At 36.2% G+C, this 19,466-nt stretch overlaps 1 protein-coding gene across 2 annotated transcripts in view; it reads right to left on the bottom strand.

The window, feature by feature from the left end:
- The window catches only part of LOC149537877 (Peptide chain release factor 2), a 123,545-nt gene that overhangs the window by 38,683 nt on the left and 65,396 nt on the right, over nt 1-19,466 (bottom strand). For both annotated transcript variants that reach the window (XM_089799273.1, XM_089799274.1), the window contains one exon: nt 11,531-11,835. In XM_089799273.1, coding sequence (XP_089655399.1) covers nt 11,531-11,835 — 305 coding nt within the window. The remainder of the gene's footprint in view (nt 1-11,530; nt 11,836-19,466) is intronic.

Below are 19,466 nucleotides of genomic sequence, written 5' to 3'. Positions count from 1 at the left end.
GATCCAAGGAATGGTGAGAAGGGGGAATCTTTTCTTTAAAATAGGAGAGAGTCTGTCTCACACGCTATGGCTGGTCATCCTATTTTGCGACTGGATTTTTACCCAAAACTGTCAGTTGCAAAATATCCACCCAACAAGATGAATGAAATGGAGCAAAACTTGATCTCTTCTTTGACTTGAGAAGTAGATGATTTGAAGGAAATCCTCAATGATTGGGATGAAATGGCAAAATTTGATCTAGATGCCTTGGTCTCATGTGACATTCTTCCATCATATGAAATGTTCTTTAAATTTCAAGGACCTATTTGCTACAAAAACATTGAGGAAGCTGATTACAAAGTTGTAGGCAGCCCTTGGAGATTGTCAAGCAGTTGAAACAGGCATTACTTTTGATTTGGAACAAATGGGATGCCAGGTTCTTGATGAACATGGTAATCTCATTGCAATTGAAAGGGTAAGCTCAAAATATACAATTAGGATCAATGCTGATGTAGATTCTAAAGAATTTGGTTCACACATAATGAACAAGTTTGTCTTGTATAAATCCTCGAAAAAGCACTTGTTAGATTCTCTGGCAACAAATTCCAAGGTTGTACAATCAATGTATGTAGATGCAGTGAGGATTGAAGTCATATCAAAGACAATGGAAATTGTTGATCTTTCCACAATGCGTGATGTCATTGTCAAGTTCAAGGGACTAAGAAACAATCTTTAAGACTGTTTGTAATGTCCCCACTTTAGCAGTCGACCAAGTGTGTGTGCGTTAGCCTAATTCCACATGGTCTCGAGGGCTAACAAAGGGTTTAAAGGGATCTTAGAGTGCTTTGACCTAGTCATCTCCAGTTTGGGCCAAAACGGAGTTGATTTACCCAGTCTTAGGCATACTTACTATTTTTAGTAAGTCAGCAGGACACAAGGGAGTCTAGTTTTGGTGATTGAATTTGATACTCTGCAGCGAGAGCTTTTCGATGAGCTATCACTCGTGTTATGCGGAGTCCAATAGCTAATTGTAGTAACCCTCTCTGTTGTAGCTAAATCAAGCATCAATTTCTTTTACATTGAACGATCTAACATTACATCAAACACTTCCCAAGCAAGCATTTGATACTACTGTAAAAATTCTACAGAATTATTGATGCCAAGAACAGTGTTTCTATGCCTTTGTTTTATTTAATTTCTTAATAGATATGAGTACATGGTAAATACTAAATCTAACCTTTCAACTCCAGAATTACATATAACTTTATTAGAGGAAAGAGAAGCAGCATTGATTAAATAACAAGAAACCAAATTTCCAGAATTGAACAATGATGAAACCTGATTTACTTCATAACACCATTCTTTGGATTTGCCGATAGAAGGAGGAACCAAGAAATAAGTCAGAGACGGCCCCTTAACACAGCCTCTCCATTATCAACTTCAACGCAAGCCAGAGATACTAATAAATATGACTAGTATTAAACCGCATTACTCCCAATTGCAAGTCACGGCCAAGAAAGAAATGACATCCAATTGAACTATAGATCACAGTTGGGATATGTGCAGACCCTCCAGTATAAAATAACCGTCCTGAACAATACATTACCACCTACTATAGCAATCGCAGGGCTCCCAAATGTTGTCGCAGGTCATAAAGAGCAATAACGCTGGTCTAGATATGGGTGACAGCTCACCTTGATTCAGCCGCAAGCTTCTCAACATGCACAATAATCTGCAATTTATGATTACAGGCCCAAATTTCCAAACGTAGGCCCAACACAATGATTGCTACAATGCACACGACTTCTACTTGCAGGTGTGATTTCCAGACTTAGGAGATTCCACTTGAGAGTGAAGAACAACAGTTAAATTATGGCCCCAGTCCCATATTCCTCACCCGCCACCAACCTAGCATCGAAAGAACTATAGTTAGCCCTTACCTATAGAAACAATAGGGTAGGGCGCATAGAATTGCCTATCCCCTACCCATCTTTAAGTCCCCAGGCCAATTTTTCTAGATATGAATGTTAATACCAGCATCCACAAATCAATCCTCTCTCCAAACCAATAATCTTTATAGTAGTATCCTCCTTAGCCACAGTATGCTACAGTAAGGAAAATATCTAGCAAATATCAAATTCACTATACTTCAACAGTGGAATGAAAACACTTCTCGGCTACAGTGATGAACAGTAGAGAAATTTGGCAAACTTAGTTAAACCTCAACAATTAAATTGTAAAAGAGTTTCCAAACTCTTATATAACAGCAAGGGCATATAGTTAAGAACCCAGGAAAAAAAAGCCACTTAGGCACAAAATCAAATATATAATCAAGCGTGTCTTTCCCAATGAAATGAGCTATCATTTATAAGCTTTCGTTGGCAGATGTTCCAATAAAAATTCACTTTAGAAATCGTAGAAGTTTCCCAAAAGAAATCAACACTAGAAACTTTCCAACTTGCTTTTTAGAAATATCTCTTTAAGTCATTATTATAATAATGCAACTCAATGAATAATAAATAAATAAGAGCTCATGCAATTATTAATCTGATTAACTATAGGTGACGACCAACTACCAAGCTATCTACTGCGCTGCCGAAAATAGCAACTGCCCAAAAAAGACTTACTAAAAATAGTCAGTAATCAACTGAGACTCCCAAAACACCCCATCAGCTCACGAGGGTCGCTATGATGAGCTAACTCTATCAACTGCACAGACTGGCCAAAAATGAAGACATTACACTAATATACTTTTATACCTGAAGTATTATTAAAGTAACAACTAATTTAATTGTAAACTATTAAAGTGTTACTTTAATATTAAATTTTATGGGAATGTGTGCAAATCAAAAGGGGTGCCTAAGGGAGACACAAGTGATTATTTTAATATGTTTTATATGACACATCTTTTATCTCGCATTACTCATGTGAGTGGAATTGACCCTTGGAGAAAGAATAAAAGGGAGTGTGAGTGGCTTCATTAGGCAAGTTGAATATGAGAAGACACCAATGCATGAGTTGCAGATCCGTTTTTAGCATTAGAGGACGTCTATCCTCTCTTGTGACATTATAGACGTCATTCCCTTGGGGTTTGGCCTTTGGAATTCATTGCTTCAGCTTTATATCAACCAAATTGGGTGCATTTCTAGCTATAGCCGAGTTACTATAGCAAGTTACTGTAGCTGCCAAGTTACTATAGCAGCTGCATACTGTAGCAACCGCATTACTGTAGCAGTGCATCACTGTAGCAACCACGTCACTGTAGCAGCCGAATTACTGTAGCAAGTTACTGTAGCAGTTACATATTGTTTGCAACAGGTCAATGCAAGGGCCACGCCCTCAACTATTTGACATAAACAATGTTTGTTCCGATTAATTGATAGATTATTTAGTGAGCGTTGCACTTGTTTATTAATTTTGGAAATCAATATAAATATAGTGTGTTGGTTATTTCTACGATATATGTTATGCTTTTCAATTCTTATATTTGTCACATGCCAAACACAGCACAATATAGACAACCCTTTTAGAGCCATAAGGGTTGAAGCACATTACGGGAAATTAGAGACTGCAAGCTAAGTGTTTGATAAAATTACCATATAGCTGTGAATACTTGTAAGCAAATTTTGGGGGTATCCATTACACTATTGTTTTTGTTTTTATTTCTGTTTGTAGGTCTAAGAGAATGCATTACATATAAAATGTAATTACATGTAATGCGAGTTACACGTACTTAAAAAGATGTAACGAGAGTTGCATGTGCAGTTGGATGTAACCCTATAATTTCGCTTTTAGTTAGACTAGGTCAAAGTTGGTTGAGTTGCTCCCACTTTTTCCTCCATCTTTTTCTCAACGCCTGTGCCTATATAAAGGAGTGCCCACTCATTGTAAAAATCATCTTTATCTTTATGCAAGAGAGCTCTGGAGAAATTGTGCCATTATAACTTTGTTTGCGTAGCACTATTTTGAGAGAAAAGTGAATACAAAGGAGCATTTGAGACTTAACTTTGATTAAGTGAGATTGTTACTTGTGTGAATTATAAGCTTTGTCTATAATTCGTCTAAGTTATCTTTGATTCATGTTATCTTGTGTTCTTGGTAATTGAATATAAAAGAGTTAAGAAGCAACTAGAGTCGAAGCTTTGACTAGGAGCAATTGTGAAAATATATAGTTAGAAGCTTTGTCTGTAACTTATACTTCTTTCTTAATTCACGAAATAATCAAGTTATTTTTACTTTTAGGAGTCTGTGTGCCCTAATTGTAAAGTTTTTCCATATAGAAGTATGACCGCACTTAGAGTCAAACCGGTACACTTTCAGCTAGCCTTTGAGTTAGTGTTAGTTTATTGGTATCACGGTTCCAACTTTAGATATTAGTGTAGTTAGAGATTCACTCTGCCCATTACTTGCCCCATGAGTAAGTGGATTCTTTCTTGAAAGATAAGAAGAAAGAATATTGGTAACACCCCTTTTATAAAATCTCTCGACTTCTTGCTTACCTTAAGTTGATCCAAGGAATGGTGAGAAGGGGGAGCCTTCCCTTTAAGGTAGGAGAGACTTTGTCTCACACGTGGCTGGTCATCCTATTCTGCAATTGGATTTTTACCCAAAACTGTCAGTTGCAAAATATCCACCCAACAGAAACATACTATTCTAGCTAAGAAAAAACTAAAAGCCAACATATTACAATACATAACCATTAAATAGAAATTGAAATTATCTATTGTCGTAATAAGATCTCTTGAAAGCTTCTGGCAGTATGTTTCTGATTTTGAATTCGCAATTCTGATAATGTTTTCTTACACAAAAAAAATCAAAACTTTGTTGGGAGGGGCTTGCCTTGGTCGAGCCCTTGTTAAGGGATTAACCTTGATAGAGACAAGTATGTAAAAGCATGTCAAGAAACTAGACAAATGCAATGATTAACCTTACTTGAAAAATCTTGTTAGGAAGAGTTTCATGATGTTGGATGTTCTTTATATACTAGTTTTCGAGATCGAAAACAAAGCAAGCCGACAAAAGCACAACATTTAACAATTTAAACACCTAAGGCAAAAATAGCTCTAGGACTAAAAAAGGTCACAGTATAGGTCGACTTGGTGAACCCATATCAAGATTATCCCAAGGAGAGATAATCTTGGGTCTCGAGGATGGTACAAAAACATATGGAAAAAAAGAAATAAAGTAGGAAAAGGAGTCGTTTGAGCACAAATGCATCCATATACCATAAAATTACTACATGGGGAGAGCTAAAAGGTCTTAAATGATGGGTGCTTCAATTTTATGATAGTATAAACTATATACTTTACATATCGTACTTGAAATGCTAGTTATGAAAAGTTGTATAATAGTATAATAACTGAAATAGAATAATTGGAAATGTAAAGTACTAAATACTTGAATATTGAACAATGAACATTGACTATCAAATTATTAATTACTAATTAGAAATTAGAATACAAGATAAAATTTCAATTTCACAAATTAATTCGAATTAGCAAATGGAAGATTTCTATTATATCAAAAGTATCATATAAATGATTACAATGAGTAGCATGATATCAAAACAAGTGCAAATTATCAAAATGTAGTGTAGGGAGGCCTCTAATCATCCCTCAACGCAAACTCTTCGTCATTGGAACTCAAAAGTTGGTATAAAAACATCAATGTAATGTCCCCATTTTTAGCAAGTTCTTGCAGTTGGCTTGGTTAGTTCATCATTGCGACCCTCATGAGCTGATAGTGGGATTTGAGGGTGTCTATTGTGGAGTTATTAGGCTTTCCAGTGACCTATTGTGTGTTTTGGCTTCATTTTGAGGGACTTACTATTTATACTAAGTCAACAATTGGTTTCGATGAGCTCAGTTGAGTTAGAGGAGTTGAATGATACTCTTAGTTTTTATTTTAGGCTTCTGGTTTGGGCTCCAAGAATTTTGATGGGAACGTCTATTTTTAGTAAGTCAACCTGTCAGGTTCATTCAATGTTTTTCTTCATCAGGATCACTCATGTGTCGTCAAATTTCAATTTTTATGCTTTTTCAATCATTTTCACAAGATAGGTGAAATAGTGTTATATTTGCACAAGAAGCTCCAAAACCTACACTAGAGGGAGATGTCCAAAAGAAGTACATGGAGAAGTTCTACAAAGTACAAACTATGTATTCACATTGGTCATGTGGAAGAAGGCATTGATAAATAATCCAAGTAGGTGAATGGATTAAGCATCTCCATCTTGAATGAGACACACTTGCTTTTAGTTTAATTTGTTTGGGAGGCCTACCAACTAGTGCTCAAGGTAAATAAGTACTATAGATAACAAAGTGCACAAAAACAATGCTATGGATACACGAAAAGTGTAGTAAGGTATACCTCAACACGAAAGAAAAGCATAAAAACCAATGGCACCACATTAAGCACATAAGACAGTTACAAGAAACACTTTAGAGGGACTTTCTTTTAATGGACACAGGCAAGTCAACACATGTCTTAGTGAGAGAAAGGTAAATCCAAAATGCTTGTGCATGTTGTGCAGCTTCAACAAAAAAGTTCATTAGATAATGGAATAGAAAATGTAACCCTATAAGCTAGAGAGAACTTGATAATGTTCAAAACTTTGTTGAAACTTTCCAACAAGGATGATAAGTTGTGATTGAAAATGAAACTATTCCAATCTAAGTGTAGATTAGGAGGAAACAATTACAAGCTAATCATTGACAAAGGTAGCGCCACTAACTTAGCTTCCACAAAGATGGTGTGAAAGTTTGAGTTAAAGGATGTAATGTACACCACCACACAAAAAGTGTCTAGGTTGCAAAAGGGGCAACAACTCGCAGTGACAAAGCAATGCAAAGTTGCATTTCTCATTGGAGGATATGCAAATGAGATATGGTATGACATGATCCCAATGGATGCCTACCCTAATTTATTTGAGATCATGGCAGTGCAATAGGTGCCTAATACATGATGTGCACAAGAGCACCTTCACCATCAGGAATAATGGGAAGAAAATTCACATTGGTTCACATGAAGGATGAAGTTGTTGGTTCCCAAAAGCGCAGATTGGAAATCCACGAGCCTTCACTTCTCCAATAGGGTTCCACAATCAATTTTGGCCAATGAATGGGAATGACCTTGATTACCCTGCACTTCAAGCTGCACTATGCCTAGGCGGATAGACCTTCACCTTAGACCCGATCACCTGGTTCAAAGCTTTCATATAGCGAATTTAAGCTTGATGAGTTCTCCAATTGGCAAAATCCTTGAACTCAATCAAAACAAAGTTGAATGTTGAATGTTTGAACTAAATGAATGTTTTGTATAATATTTGTCAATAATGAATTTAATGCTTGTAAGAAGGAAAATATAGATTTTCTGACTTTAAATATAAATCCAATAATACTTTAATAATTCAAAGGACTAGTGTCTTTGCTTATTCGAGCAACAGAGTCAACTACAATGAAGATTTTCACGTACAACTTTATAAAATTCTAAGCACATACCAGAAACAATTTAATAATCCAGACACAGCGGATCAAGTATATATTACGCAATTTTAAACTAGTCCAAATTGTACTTTGACTCCTAGGGTAGGGAGACAAACTAGATATAGACACGAAAACAATTCAATATTTCACTGTATCTATAATGATCGAGTTTAAAATGCCATAAATGACCCTGTCCACTTATCGGACATTTAAATTGTTTATGGAATTTCAAAGATGATTATAAAGGACGAATCAACTACAATTTAAATCTCCATGCCTTTAATAAAAATAAAGAAAAGGCCTTTTATTTTATTATTAAAATAAAATATTTGAATTCATATTACAAAGCCATGCGTTAAGCTCCTTATTCCTCCTAAAAAATATTCTTCTTTTTCTTTTTTACTTTTTTAATATGTCTTGTTATCCTGTTGCAAATGAATAGATCTCTTTATTTATATTTTCAAATACTTCTTCAAAAATCAAAGCCCATTTTACCAATAGTCACAACTCTAAGAATAGGCTATTACCCTTCTTAACAAATGAAGACAAATCTTTTATTTGGAATTACTCCCTTTGTTTGATATTCAAATTATCGCAGCCTTTTATATATTATATTGCCATAGTATTAATTCACGATACTCCTTTGATTTGAACATTTGGAATTACTCCCTTTGTTTGATATTCAAATTATCGCAGCCTTTTATATATTATATTGCCATAGTATTAATTCACAATATCCCTTTGATTCAAACACTGGATAAATTTCATAATCATCACTATTTATGTTAAATTTGTGCAACCATGTGTCTTTTTGTTTTGTCTCTATTTGAACCATCGAGAAATATTCATTCAATGAACATTGACAGTATACCACTTCATCTCTATATCCAACTCCTGTCGTGGGTTCTCAAAGGCTTCATGCCTACATGGCATCGGTCTTATTTTTATCTTCATCCGCTCATATTTCCTTATGCTGATGATTCATTTGTAATCAAAAATTTTGATAACTAAAGGTGTTATCGGGTGTTGCTTCTTGGTTTTTTACCACCAATATTCTTATCTATCTGCGATTTATATCTCTTAAAATATTTACTCTCACTTAAGCACCATAGATTCGCCCTGCAACCACGATGACAGTATGGTCTTGCTTATTATGAATTACTTGGTCTCCAGCTCCCGACGGCACCATATAGCGAAGATTTGCTTGTCATTAATCTATGTTATGCATCTGAAACTTCTCTTTCAGGACTTGTCTCCACAGGCATATGACACCCATGGTTCAACTCCCCCTCAAGATTCATACTCACATGTCTTCATCTGCATCTGATATTATTATTTGTAACTTCGCACCCATATCCAGATATTCCTGATTTGAATGCATAAAATCACCGTTATTCTTTCTGTAGTTCGTATGTGGTCTCCACGCTTAGATTTCATTGCTTTTGAGTGTCACTGTAGGTTTTAAATGACATCTCCTTACATTCATTTGTAGGTCTCTGTCTTTCTTCTTTCTCCATAAGCTGATATTCCTTGCAAGGAAGGAATTGACTTCGCAATATCTGAGAGACAATGCTTTCGGCTGCTTATATTTTAAAATTGTGTCAGAAGTGTTGCCATGAGAAATTAAAGAGCCTAATAATTGACATGCCAGGGGATAATGTGCAAGCTAGTTCCAAAGCTTTTCGATACAACTGATTTTTAACAACTAGTTAACATCTTAACAAGAGAAGACCTGGACTGTTGAATGGAATTCCGGTGCACTGGATGCATTCTCACTGTATAAGACAAACTTGTTTACCAGTTAGTAGAATGTGATGGAAACCCTTCCTCTGGAGAATCCGTCACTTTTCTTAGATGATTATCCTCCACTAACGGATAACCTGAAGTGTCTCCCACATGCAATGGAGACCTTGAAGAAGTGAGATCATGGTCAAAATAATTCTTTGTAGCTGATGACAGTTTATTAAAGGATTGGATCCTTGCAGGGCTGAATGTGGATGTGTTCACTCCATAATTGTGTCCACGAGCTAGGGGACTTGACAGCTAGGGGGACTTGAGCCAGTATGCTGTACATTCTTACGATTTGGTTCAGACATCATCCTATTGTTTAAAAGGTAAGCTTCCAGCAGAAGTTTTCCAATATTATTAATTAAAGAAGATTAAGAGTTTCTGTCCCATGTAGTTGATGAACCATACTTTCCTCCTTGCTGAAGACTCTGCACAATGCTTAGATGATTCGATGGTGAAGATTCAACTATATATTTCTATTTTGGTAAATACCAAGATAATGGCATTCCCTTATTGAACTAGAATATATCATCTGCTAAAGATGGAAATCCTGACTGCAAGCACCCTTGGCCATGAAACTCAGAATCTATAAATGCGTCAGGATTAGATGTAGATTCTGAAATTAAATCGGAAACTTCTGCTATCTTATTCTCCAGAGATGATCTTCCATTGTCTAAAAGGCTGAAGTTCACCATGCCTCATTATATTGTATTTAGCCTCTTCCAATTTGGACTCACTATTCTATTTCTGCTCATTGACTTATTAACATTCCTCATCTGTATTATTGTTTCTCACTCACATAAATAAACTTTGTTCATATTCACATCACCCAGCATATTCTGTTTGATTATGCCTATATGTCAATCTTTTTATAATCACTCCCTCAGGTGCTTTTTTCATCATCACAATTGCAACCTAGTATACATGCAGGAAGTGCCCTTTCTCCATGTAAGGCTTTGCTTTATTCACTAATACAATAGCATCCATACTTCCAAATCAAGCTGCTTTTGTAGATGCCATAGTGATTATAATCTCCTCATATAATCTGCCGAGGCTCATCTTGTATCCCTGCTCTAATGTGCTTCAAAATATGCATTCAAGATTTGTACTTCTATATCTCTGCACTTAATCTACCTTGAACTGTAATGCAGTGATTTTAATGACCTTTTCCATCACGAATCTTCAATATTATTACTCAATTGGAGGCCCTGAATTTTGAAAAAATTGGGGCTCCATCAGAAGCGAAGTTCATAAGAAATAGCAAAGTGATGTTAGCAAAAAAACTTCTCAAGGAGCTAGGATGCTTGTGAAACTGCCATGTACTAGTAGTCAACCCTCCATAGGAACGAATGGAGGTGCATAGTTCTAAGGAGCCAAAAGAAGTTGCATAGCAGTTTTCTGAATCACAACATACCTTAGTTTGACATGTCGCTGCGATTCCTGTTGGAATATGAACAAAGCGAACAGCACTATCTGTTGTGTTAGCATGCTGACCACCTGGGCCTTGAGATCAGAACGTTTCAATGCAAAAAAGAAGTTGCGTTGATCACACAGAAGTGATTGGCAAGGAAATGCTATATGGATTGCTACCAATGGACAACATATCATACTGCATGTATCTGATTTAAAGTCCAACTCGCCAAACAAATCTTAATAATGCTTTTTTTTCATAACTTTTAAAGCATACGGAATGCCTCCTGCAGAGGGTTACATACCTACATTGCAGGGTTGTCCCAGGAGCAGCCCCCTATACAGGTGGTGCTTCAAAAGATAGCAGTGGGGTATTTCATCCCTATACCGCCACCCCTCACATGCTCCCCCTTTGGATTCTACCTTTTTTACATTAGGGATGCATCACTAGGGTAAATTAAAAAGAACACTCTTTACAATACACTATTGTGACATTTTTGTATTTGCTCTCTTGATTTAGATCCTACCAGCCATCATTCAAGGAAAAAAGTAAATATAGAAATGTCAGATAATTTATAGTACATAGATTATCCCAAATCCCAAATAAAATTCCCCCAATTCTGACAAATCTGTTATCAATTTTTAAGATTTCTTCCTACTACTATTGATTGGCAGACGCATCTGAGTGCAAAAATAAGAAATGCTGAGAACTGATGGATTTTCAACAACTTAATCCTGCTATGCATCTTGATTTTGAGATTTATAAAAAATATAAGGTTAATATTATTCTCTTGCTTTAGAATGCTGAAGTGTTTATTCCCAAATAAGATTTGCATATATAAAAAAATGTTTTCTGAATCACAACATACCTTTCATTTTGACATGTAGCTGCGATTCCTGTTGGAATATGAACAATGCGGACAGCACTATCTGTTGTGTTAGCATGCTGACCACCTGGGCCTCCAGATCGGAACGTTTCAATACGAAGGTCAGACTTGTTGATCTGGAACCCAGAAGAAGCATCACTTAGGATAGGAATAACAGCTACAGCAGCAAATGAAGTATGCCGCCGCTTCGCACTATCAAATGGAGAGATCCGCACTAATCTGTGGACACCAACTTCTGCCTTTGCATATCCAAATGCGAAATCTCCATCCAATCTCATTGTTGCTCGCTGGAGATGCAAATTTCTGTTGATGGGTTAGCATTAAAGAACATATCAAGAAACTTTGCATGCTTTCACAATAAGCTAAAGTTCAAAACTCGTGCATAATATATGACAAGATCAAGCTTAGCATAAAATTACATCAGGAAAAGATATCAAAACAAAAGGTCTTTAAAAAGGAAATTTTATGTAGTATATCAATAATGGTCTCCCAAGGGAAATGAATGATTTTATTTATAAGGTATCTCATGAGGGACATGTCTGCGGAAGGAAATTTATCTTAATATATTTTAAAGCTACGCATTATTCATTACGTCCACATTTGTATCATTGCACTAATTAATAAGCAATCACACATACTTCAAGTAATAAAGTACAGATTACAAGGTACAAGACGCCTGTCCAAATAGAATGTGAATGCATCAATATCTAAAACGTTGTCTATCATAAACATGTGTGTAGCTATAAGATAGTATTACAACTCACACATTCCATATAGTATATGTATAACGGCTTTGATAAAAGGTGAAAAGAGGCACAACTGTATTTGTATCTTTGTGGTGCAGGCGCAACTGTCTATAAAGAATTTGAAAGATGACCTGGAAAGAATTTAGGTTTTGCCACATAAGCAGGTGCCGATAATCAAGCTGATATCAAAGTAAAGCAGGTTGTCCTAACATTCAATCAGCATTTAATACAAAAGGTCATTCTATGCACACTTCTACGATTTTCTCATTAGACAATCCTAAAGCAATTCAGCCCTTATCCAAGCATGTCACCATAAATGGGGAGTAGCAATGGAGAAAATAAAAGTATCGTAGATTTGTAGAGTCAGTCTATCTAGAGATGCAACAGTCAGGAGTTAAGGATTTAAATATCCTTAAAAGAAAATGTAGAACATTAGCAAAATCAACTTTTCTTCTACGTCCTTCCAGAAGATAAGTTTATATCAACTACATTATTATTAAAGTTTAAACTACTTTTGAAATATGGTCCAAGGAAGTAAACTTAGAAGAGTATTTATAGCAACCAATCTGCTCCCTTATTATTACTCAAGCTAGTCACCTTTAAAAGATATCAAACAATGTCTTGTTTCAGAAGGCAAGGAATCTCTTTCAAATTCCCAAGCTACATATTAGTTCCATGTATATGCTGTAATAATCTCCACTAAGTTTGATCAGAAAATATGGACTTGGTCTAACGAGAATTTTGTCAAACAGTTGTTATGTAAATAAGTCCTTAAGCAAACTTACTACTGTCATGCCACTGTGCTGATTGCTCACATAAATTATATGAAATAACTATTATGAACTTATGAAATCATGCCTTCAACAAGTTTCAAGATGGTGTTTTGAAAACAAAATGTAGCAATAATGAATTATAACCAGACTAATAAACCAACAGCAGATATACAATATGCGAATGACAAATTTTTGAGTTCAGATATAACAGGAACAGTGATTAGGTTGCGGAATGGGTAGTTAACATACAGATCTGTTAGCAGTGTGAGTATCAATATGGGAGTCTGAATATGCTCTGTGAATGTCTTCCCAGTGCCCACATCCAGTTCTCTGACTTTAGATGCCGCTTGCCACCTTAAATATGCCAACCCCGATTGAACTTATTCACCTCCATTCTCACTCCAGTATTCACTGTGGCTTAAGTATTACTGGTGTGTGACCCTGCAGAATGATGGTGGTGTCTACCAGTATCCCGTGACTGCATCCGACTCACTGCCAATACATATACTGACATCCCTGAAAATGTCCCAAACTCCGTAAGTTATTACTGCTGTGACCCCGACCTGCTATTTCTGGGTGAGATGATCACGTGTAGAAGTTACTGTGAAGAGAACCGATTGCAGTCTAGTCCCTCCTATCTGCTACGCATTCAGCTCTATAATCTGATGCTAGACGATGTTGTTACAACCAATTGGAAGGGAAAATGCACTTACGTATGAAGTTAATCTTCTGTGATGGAATGACTGATGTCTCTCTTCGCCGCCCAAACTCCAACTATGCAGACAACAACCTTTGTGTAGTATTAGACTCTACGAACCTCAATCACCTTTCCGCCCTGGAGCAATAATCTCTTGATATCAATGTATCGCTCCAGTCCTTAGTTCTGAAAGTACCATGTGAGTGCCAGTTTTGCATCCAGCCTCACCTTTTTTCCTTAAGGGGTTTCGTCCTTAGGAAGTATCCAGTCACATCTAAGAAACCTTTAGGATTTTGTACAAATATTATATATTCATGGTGGCAATCCCAAAGCAAATGCTTTCTTTAATAACCTCGAAGTGTGGAGAGATACAAACATCTTAGCAATGTGGGATAAAAGACTATTTCGTCTTTTAGTCACTTAAGTCCTTTTGTCATAAAGTGACTTTGAACATAAAGTACATTATATTTAAACTCAATAAAATAAAGTGACGTTAACCTTAGACTTTCCCATTAAAATCTCCTCAACTGAAACCAAAACTCCTATGACTGGCTGGCATCCTAAATCACATGCCATTAGCCTATCCGGATGGAAAGATAGACCAACTAGGCACCATTATAGCTAGTGCGGAGAAGGGGACATTACATATGCTCCTGCACCTAAGAGGCAGGGAGAGATAACGCAGCAAATAAGTGAATTATTCATACAAGGTAAAGCAATTCTCTATTTATCATGCAACCTACTGACCTGGGGGATGCATCAGTTGAATTCCTTGTGGAATGGTCCTATTGTGTGGTATAAATGAGTACAGAGGGTCAAATAAATTTTTTTACTATGGTAGTTATAAAAAGAATCCTTAACTTAGATCCCAGGGTGATCTGTACCATTGAACGGTTATTAACATTCCTGAAGAGACTGAATACTAATGCCTCTACTAATATACTCCACACCAAGCATATAATCTATTGCATCAGTCCTTCAGGAGTTCCTAAAACAGGAACAATTGTCTCAAAACCCAATAGCTGCAGACTTGATTCTGATCCCTCAAAATACCTTAATTTAAATTTCCCTTTTAGAAAAGTCCCTTCAAAATTTCCATACAAGACAATACACATTCTATGAAAATAAGCAAAATTTGGAAGTGAAGCGTCAAAGGTAAATCGGTTACTCTTTCAAACCTGAATAATAATAAGCAGAGCATACATAAATTTGATAATGTGAAAGAAGGAAAGAAAAATAGAAAAGATAATGAATAGTTTTATTTTAATCTAAGTTGCCAGTATGGGTATAGGTAATTATTTCCGCCCTTGGATACGTGTGTGTGTACAAAATTGTATTACTTAATATATTTGATAGTATGATAGCAATGAAGATAGATATTAAATTCCAGTGGATAGTAAAAATTAAATAATTATCTTAATCAATTGGCATTTAAGAGTGACAATTTTAATTGTCTAACTTCCTGATCAAATTTCTTACGTGACCGGAGATCCCACTAACTAGAGGAGGTTTGGGAGTGGAGACCCTAATGGGTTTGGAAGGTAGAAATGATAAGTTGGACAAGATGTTAAATGTGAAAAAAACCCAACGATCTTTGTATTGAGTGAAATGATAATTTTGGGGGCATTTGAAAGTTTTTGGGTGCAAAAAAGTCATAAAATATTTGTTTTTGTCATTTTTTGTTGCTCACCATGTTTGGGTACACTTGGGCATGGCTAAGCAAACTTGTGCACGAACCCATACCCAGATGTACGCGGTATGGGGCAAGATGTCTTAATGTTGTACTTAGTAGCATAGAATTTAATGATTTGTAGGATTTGTAATGCATATTTCTGCAGACTTGGTGATTTGCCTTTGTAATCAATTCAATTCTTACTGAATTGTGCTTCTTTTGTTCAAAGTCAAACCAATTCAATCCATGCATTTATACTCAAAGTTGTTGGGCTCTATTTTCAACCAAAAGGGTGAGCAGACATTGGCTTCTATAATTTGTTTCATTAAGGAAAAGTGCATAAAAATCTATTGCATTGAGTAGCAATGTTGACATGCCTTTTTCCCTTAACTGAGAATAAAAATATGGTAATCTCTTTAATTTGTTTGCTATGAATATTCAAAAGCCCTCTAGTTGTATATATTTAGAAAGGTAGAATTCATATCCATAGGTTCTTAAATTTTGTTCTATCTTTGATATGGGGAGGTCCCCCTTCCAAATTTAAGAGATGTTCATCCTCACATGTTCATTTTATGTTGCACTAAAAGTGCAAATTAAAATAATTGCACAAACCAAAGTCTTTAGAAATATGCACAACGACTCTTTGCATTGTAGTAATACAATCTAAGCTCTACTCAAAACCTCTAAGGCCAATTTATTTATCCACCAACTTGAAATCTACTTCAATGATTGAACCTCCAAAACTACAACCCTATAGATGACCAAGCATCCTACTAAATAGTGCCAACAACAAATCTTATTTGCATTAGCATGGAGGTGCAATACAATTCATTGCAATAAATGTGTGCCCAAGAGAAAATCTAATCAAAATGGCTGACGCTTACAAATAAAAATTTATTGCAATTTGGATGTGTAAGATTTGGCTATTGAGATAGCCACCCAAGATCAAGAGGGCTAATGGAAAGTACAATAACAAGAGAGAAATAATATAACATGTATAAACTATATTCCTATCAAGAATGCATTAGAATCAACTAGATTGAATTAAACTGAGTTCACATTTTTGAATAAGCTTGGATGATATTACAAAGGAGACAAATCTTATTTGTATTAGCATGGGCGTGCGATACAATTAATTGCAATAAATATGTGCCCAAGAGAAAATTTAATCAAAATGGTTGACGTTTGCAAATAGAAAAATTAATGCAGCTTGAATGTGTAAGATTTGGCTATGGAGATAGCCACCCAAGATCAAGATAAGATAAGATAATGATATTAATCATAGTTTAAAAATTTGGTATCGGGAATATCTTGGCTGACCCAAATATTTTGAAAATATCGAAATCGGCAAAAAATCAACAAAGAATTCGGCAATAAATTGACACTTTTATCGAACATTTGAAAATATACAATTTCTTATAATATTCTTTAAAATGCATACATACACACTAAATTTGTAGAATATATAATGATTTGAGATATCTACCATATATGAAGCAAAGTTCTGAGTTAAGCAATAATTCATAATTTCATAGCAATTAAAACTTAGTGGATTAACATAGTAATAGAATCATAAACTGAAAAACAAGTATAACTATATAACATCAAAATATAAATAAGTTCAATACATAAAGCAATCAAACTCCATGAAAGTTTGAAACTGCAACTTCTAAATACATATTAAGTTCAAGTTTTAGTATCAATGAAAACTAAAAGTAGCAATCATAAATTACGTCTACGAGTAAAACTCAAAAAAGATCGTTGTTGCTAGGTGAGTGGTGTTGAAGTAGTTGCCATAGCAGCATCCTCAACAGGTGCCCTAGTAGGTGCCTCACGCTCCACAGAAGCCTCTAATGGATGACCAAGCTCAGGTTCCACCTCACGTGCTGCCACATCTGCATCCCAGTCATCTGCCTCTATCTCAAACTCAGCTAGCTACTCATCTATCAATAAAGGTTCGCCTACATCCGCATCTACACCCTCACCATCAAGAGAAGCAATCCAATCTGTTGAATATGGATCAATGTCATCCAAGTCTAGTGCTGCATATGAAGCTTTCCCTTTCACCTTCTTCTCGTGCAAGAGAAGGTTGTACTTCACATAGACCAAGTCATTTAGGCGTTTTTGAGTCAACCTATTACGTTTCTTTGTGTGTATGTTTTGAAAAGTACTCCAATTTCTCTCGCAGTCAGAAGCACTACAAGGCTGCGATAAAATTCGGATGGCAAGCTGTCGAAGATTAGGCGTTGTGGCACCATAATCTTCCCACCATAGATCTGCAAGGCTTAAAAAAATCATGTGTTAAAACTTCCAATAAACTTCACGAGCGAAATAAATAGTATGATAAAAATAAACAAATGTTCTTTTTTACCTTGCTGCAAGGTGTATCTCCTACGATTGCAATCAGGAGAAGAAAACAATGGCCCCTCTTCCCTCTTGTAGCTCTGCAACTCATCAAGTATGACGTCTCGGAGGTCCGTATCAACAACTAACCTTCGAATACATGTGTCCAAGCCAATTTGAACCTCTGCATCTGCTTTAAAAGTGTTGGAGAAATAGTGCTTAGGGTTCAAGAAGTAGGCAGCTACATGAATGTGTTGGTGGAGTTGTCAGTTCCACCTACGATCAATGATGTTCCATATGGGTCTATATTTGGTCTCATTTGACCTATACAAGTGTTGAATGGCCTCTTTTGTGCTATCCATAGCCTCATATAGAAACCCCATGGGGTTTTTATCCCCATCTACAATTCGTAGAACCTTCACCAACGACTCTAATACCTGGACATAATAAAACATACAAAATCAGCCAATGAAAATATTTCAAAATTAAATACTACATCATCAATTAAGATTTGAAAACTTACTTTGAAGGTCTCCTCCATTAGCTTTTCAAAGCTACCATGAAATACAATCCTCAAAATCCTCTCTGCTTCAGGCTTCTTGGCATAAGGACTCTCTGACCATTTCTTATCAAGAAACATGCACCTGAGGTCTAACAATGTCTCTGATATGCTTTGCAAGTTTAGAAAATTAGTAGCAAAGCGTGTGACCCCTACTCGTACAAGATCCTTACCACTAGTGTGCTCTCTCATAAGACTTAAGACCCATGTATGATTGTAGATGTACTTTGCAATATTCCTTCCATTTTCAACCACCTTCTCCACCTAGCTCGGTTTCCCTAGATCCTCAAGAAGCAAGTCGAGACAATGGGCAGCACAAGGGCTCCAAAACAATGTGGGATGTCTCTCCATTAGAAGTCTACCAGTTGCCACATACGCAGCTGCATTATCAGTCACAATCAAGATAACATTAGCCACTCCCACTTCTATTACCACCTCACCCAACATGTTACACAAATTTTCTGCATTTTTCACTTGATCAGAGGCATCAACTGATTTTAGAAATACCAACCGCCCCCCTGAAGCAACTATAAAGTTGATGAGCGTCCTATTCCTGCCATCAGTCCACCCATCAGATATAATAGTGCAACCCTTTTATTCCCAAACTCTTCTTTACTCTTCCACAAGCTGATGAATGTTTCTTACTTCGTCATCTAACAACGGCCCACTCACTTCATAGGGAGTTGGGCACTTGAACCCCTTACCAAGCAAAGAAATGGAAGTTACCACTTGATCCCAATATGGACTACATAAAGCATTGAAGGAAAGATCATCCGGACCCAAAATCTCATAATTGCCAACTTTGTCTTTTCATGCATCTCTTTGTTCCATGCAGTACCTAGTAAGCCGGGTTGAGCACCAAGAGTGTTACGTGGAACCCAAAAATCTGCTAAAGACCCACTCACACTTCCTGATCCTCATATCCGAGGCCCAATAGAAAAAGAACTTTCTCCACTTGTTTGTCATCCTATAGAACTAAAAGTCACCACTAGGGCTGCCATGGCCTCGAAAATCCTCTTTTTTGCTGCCTTACTTTGTGCATATTTTTGAAGGCTTGGCATAGCCTCTTCTGGACACTTGTCACACGATGTAATATCATTGCATGGAATCTTTGCAAGATGATATTTC

The sequence above is a fragment of the Cupressus sempervirens genome, chromosome 9, assembly GCF_028749045.1.
Source record: "Cupressus sempervirens isolate cs-2001-9-10 chromosome 9, ASM2874904v1, whole genome shotgun sequence".
NCBI lineage: Eukaryota > Viridiplantae > Streptophyta > Pinopsida > Cupressales > Cupressaceae > Cupressus > Cupressus sempervirens.
The sequence above is the reverse complement of the archived record's forward strand: the minus strand, read 5'-3'. Positions and strand labels throughout refer to the sequence as shown.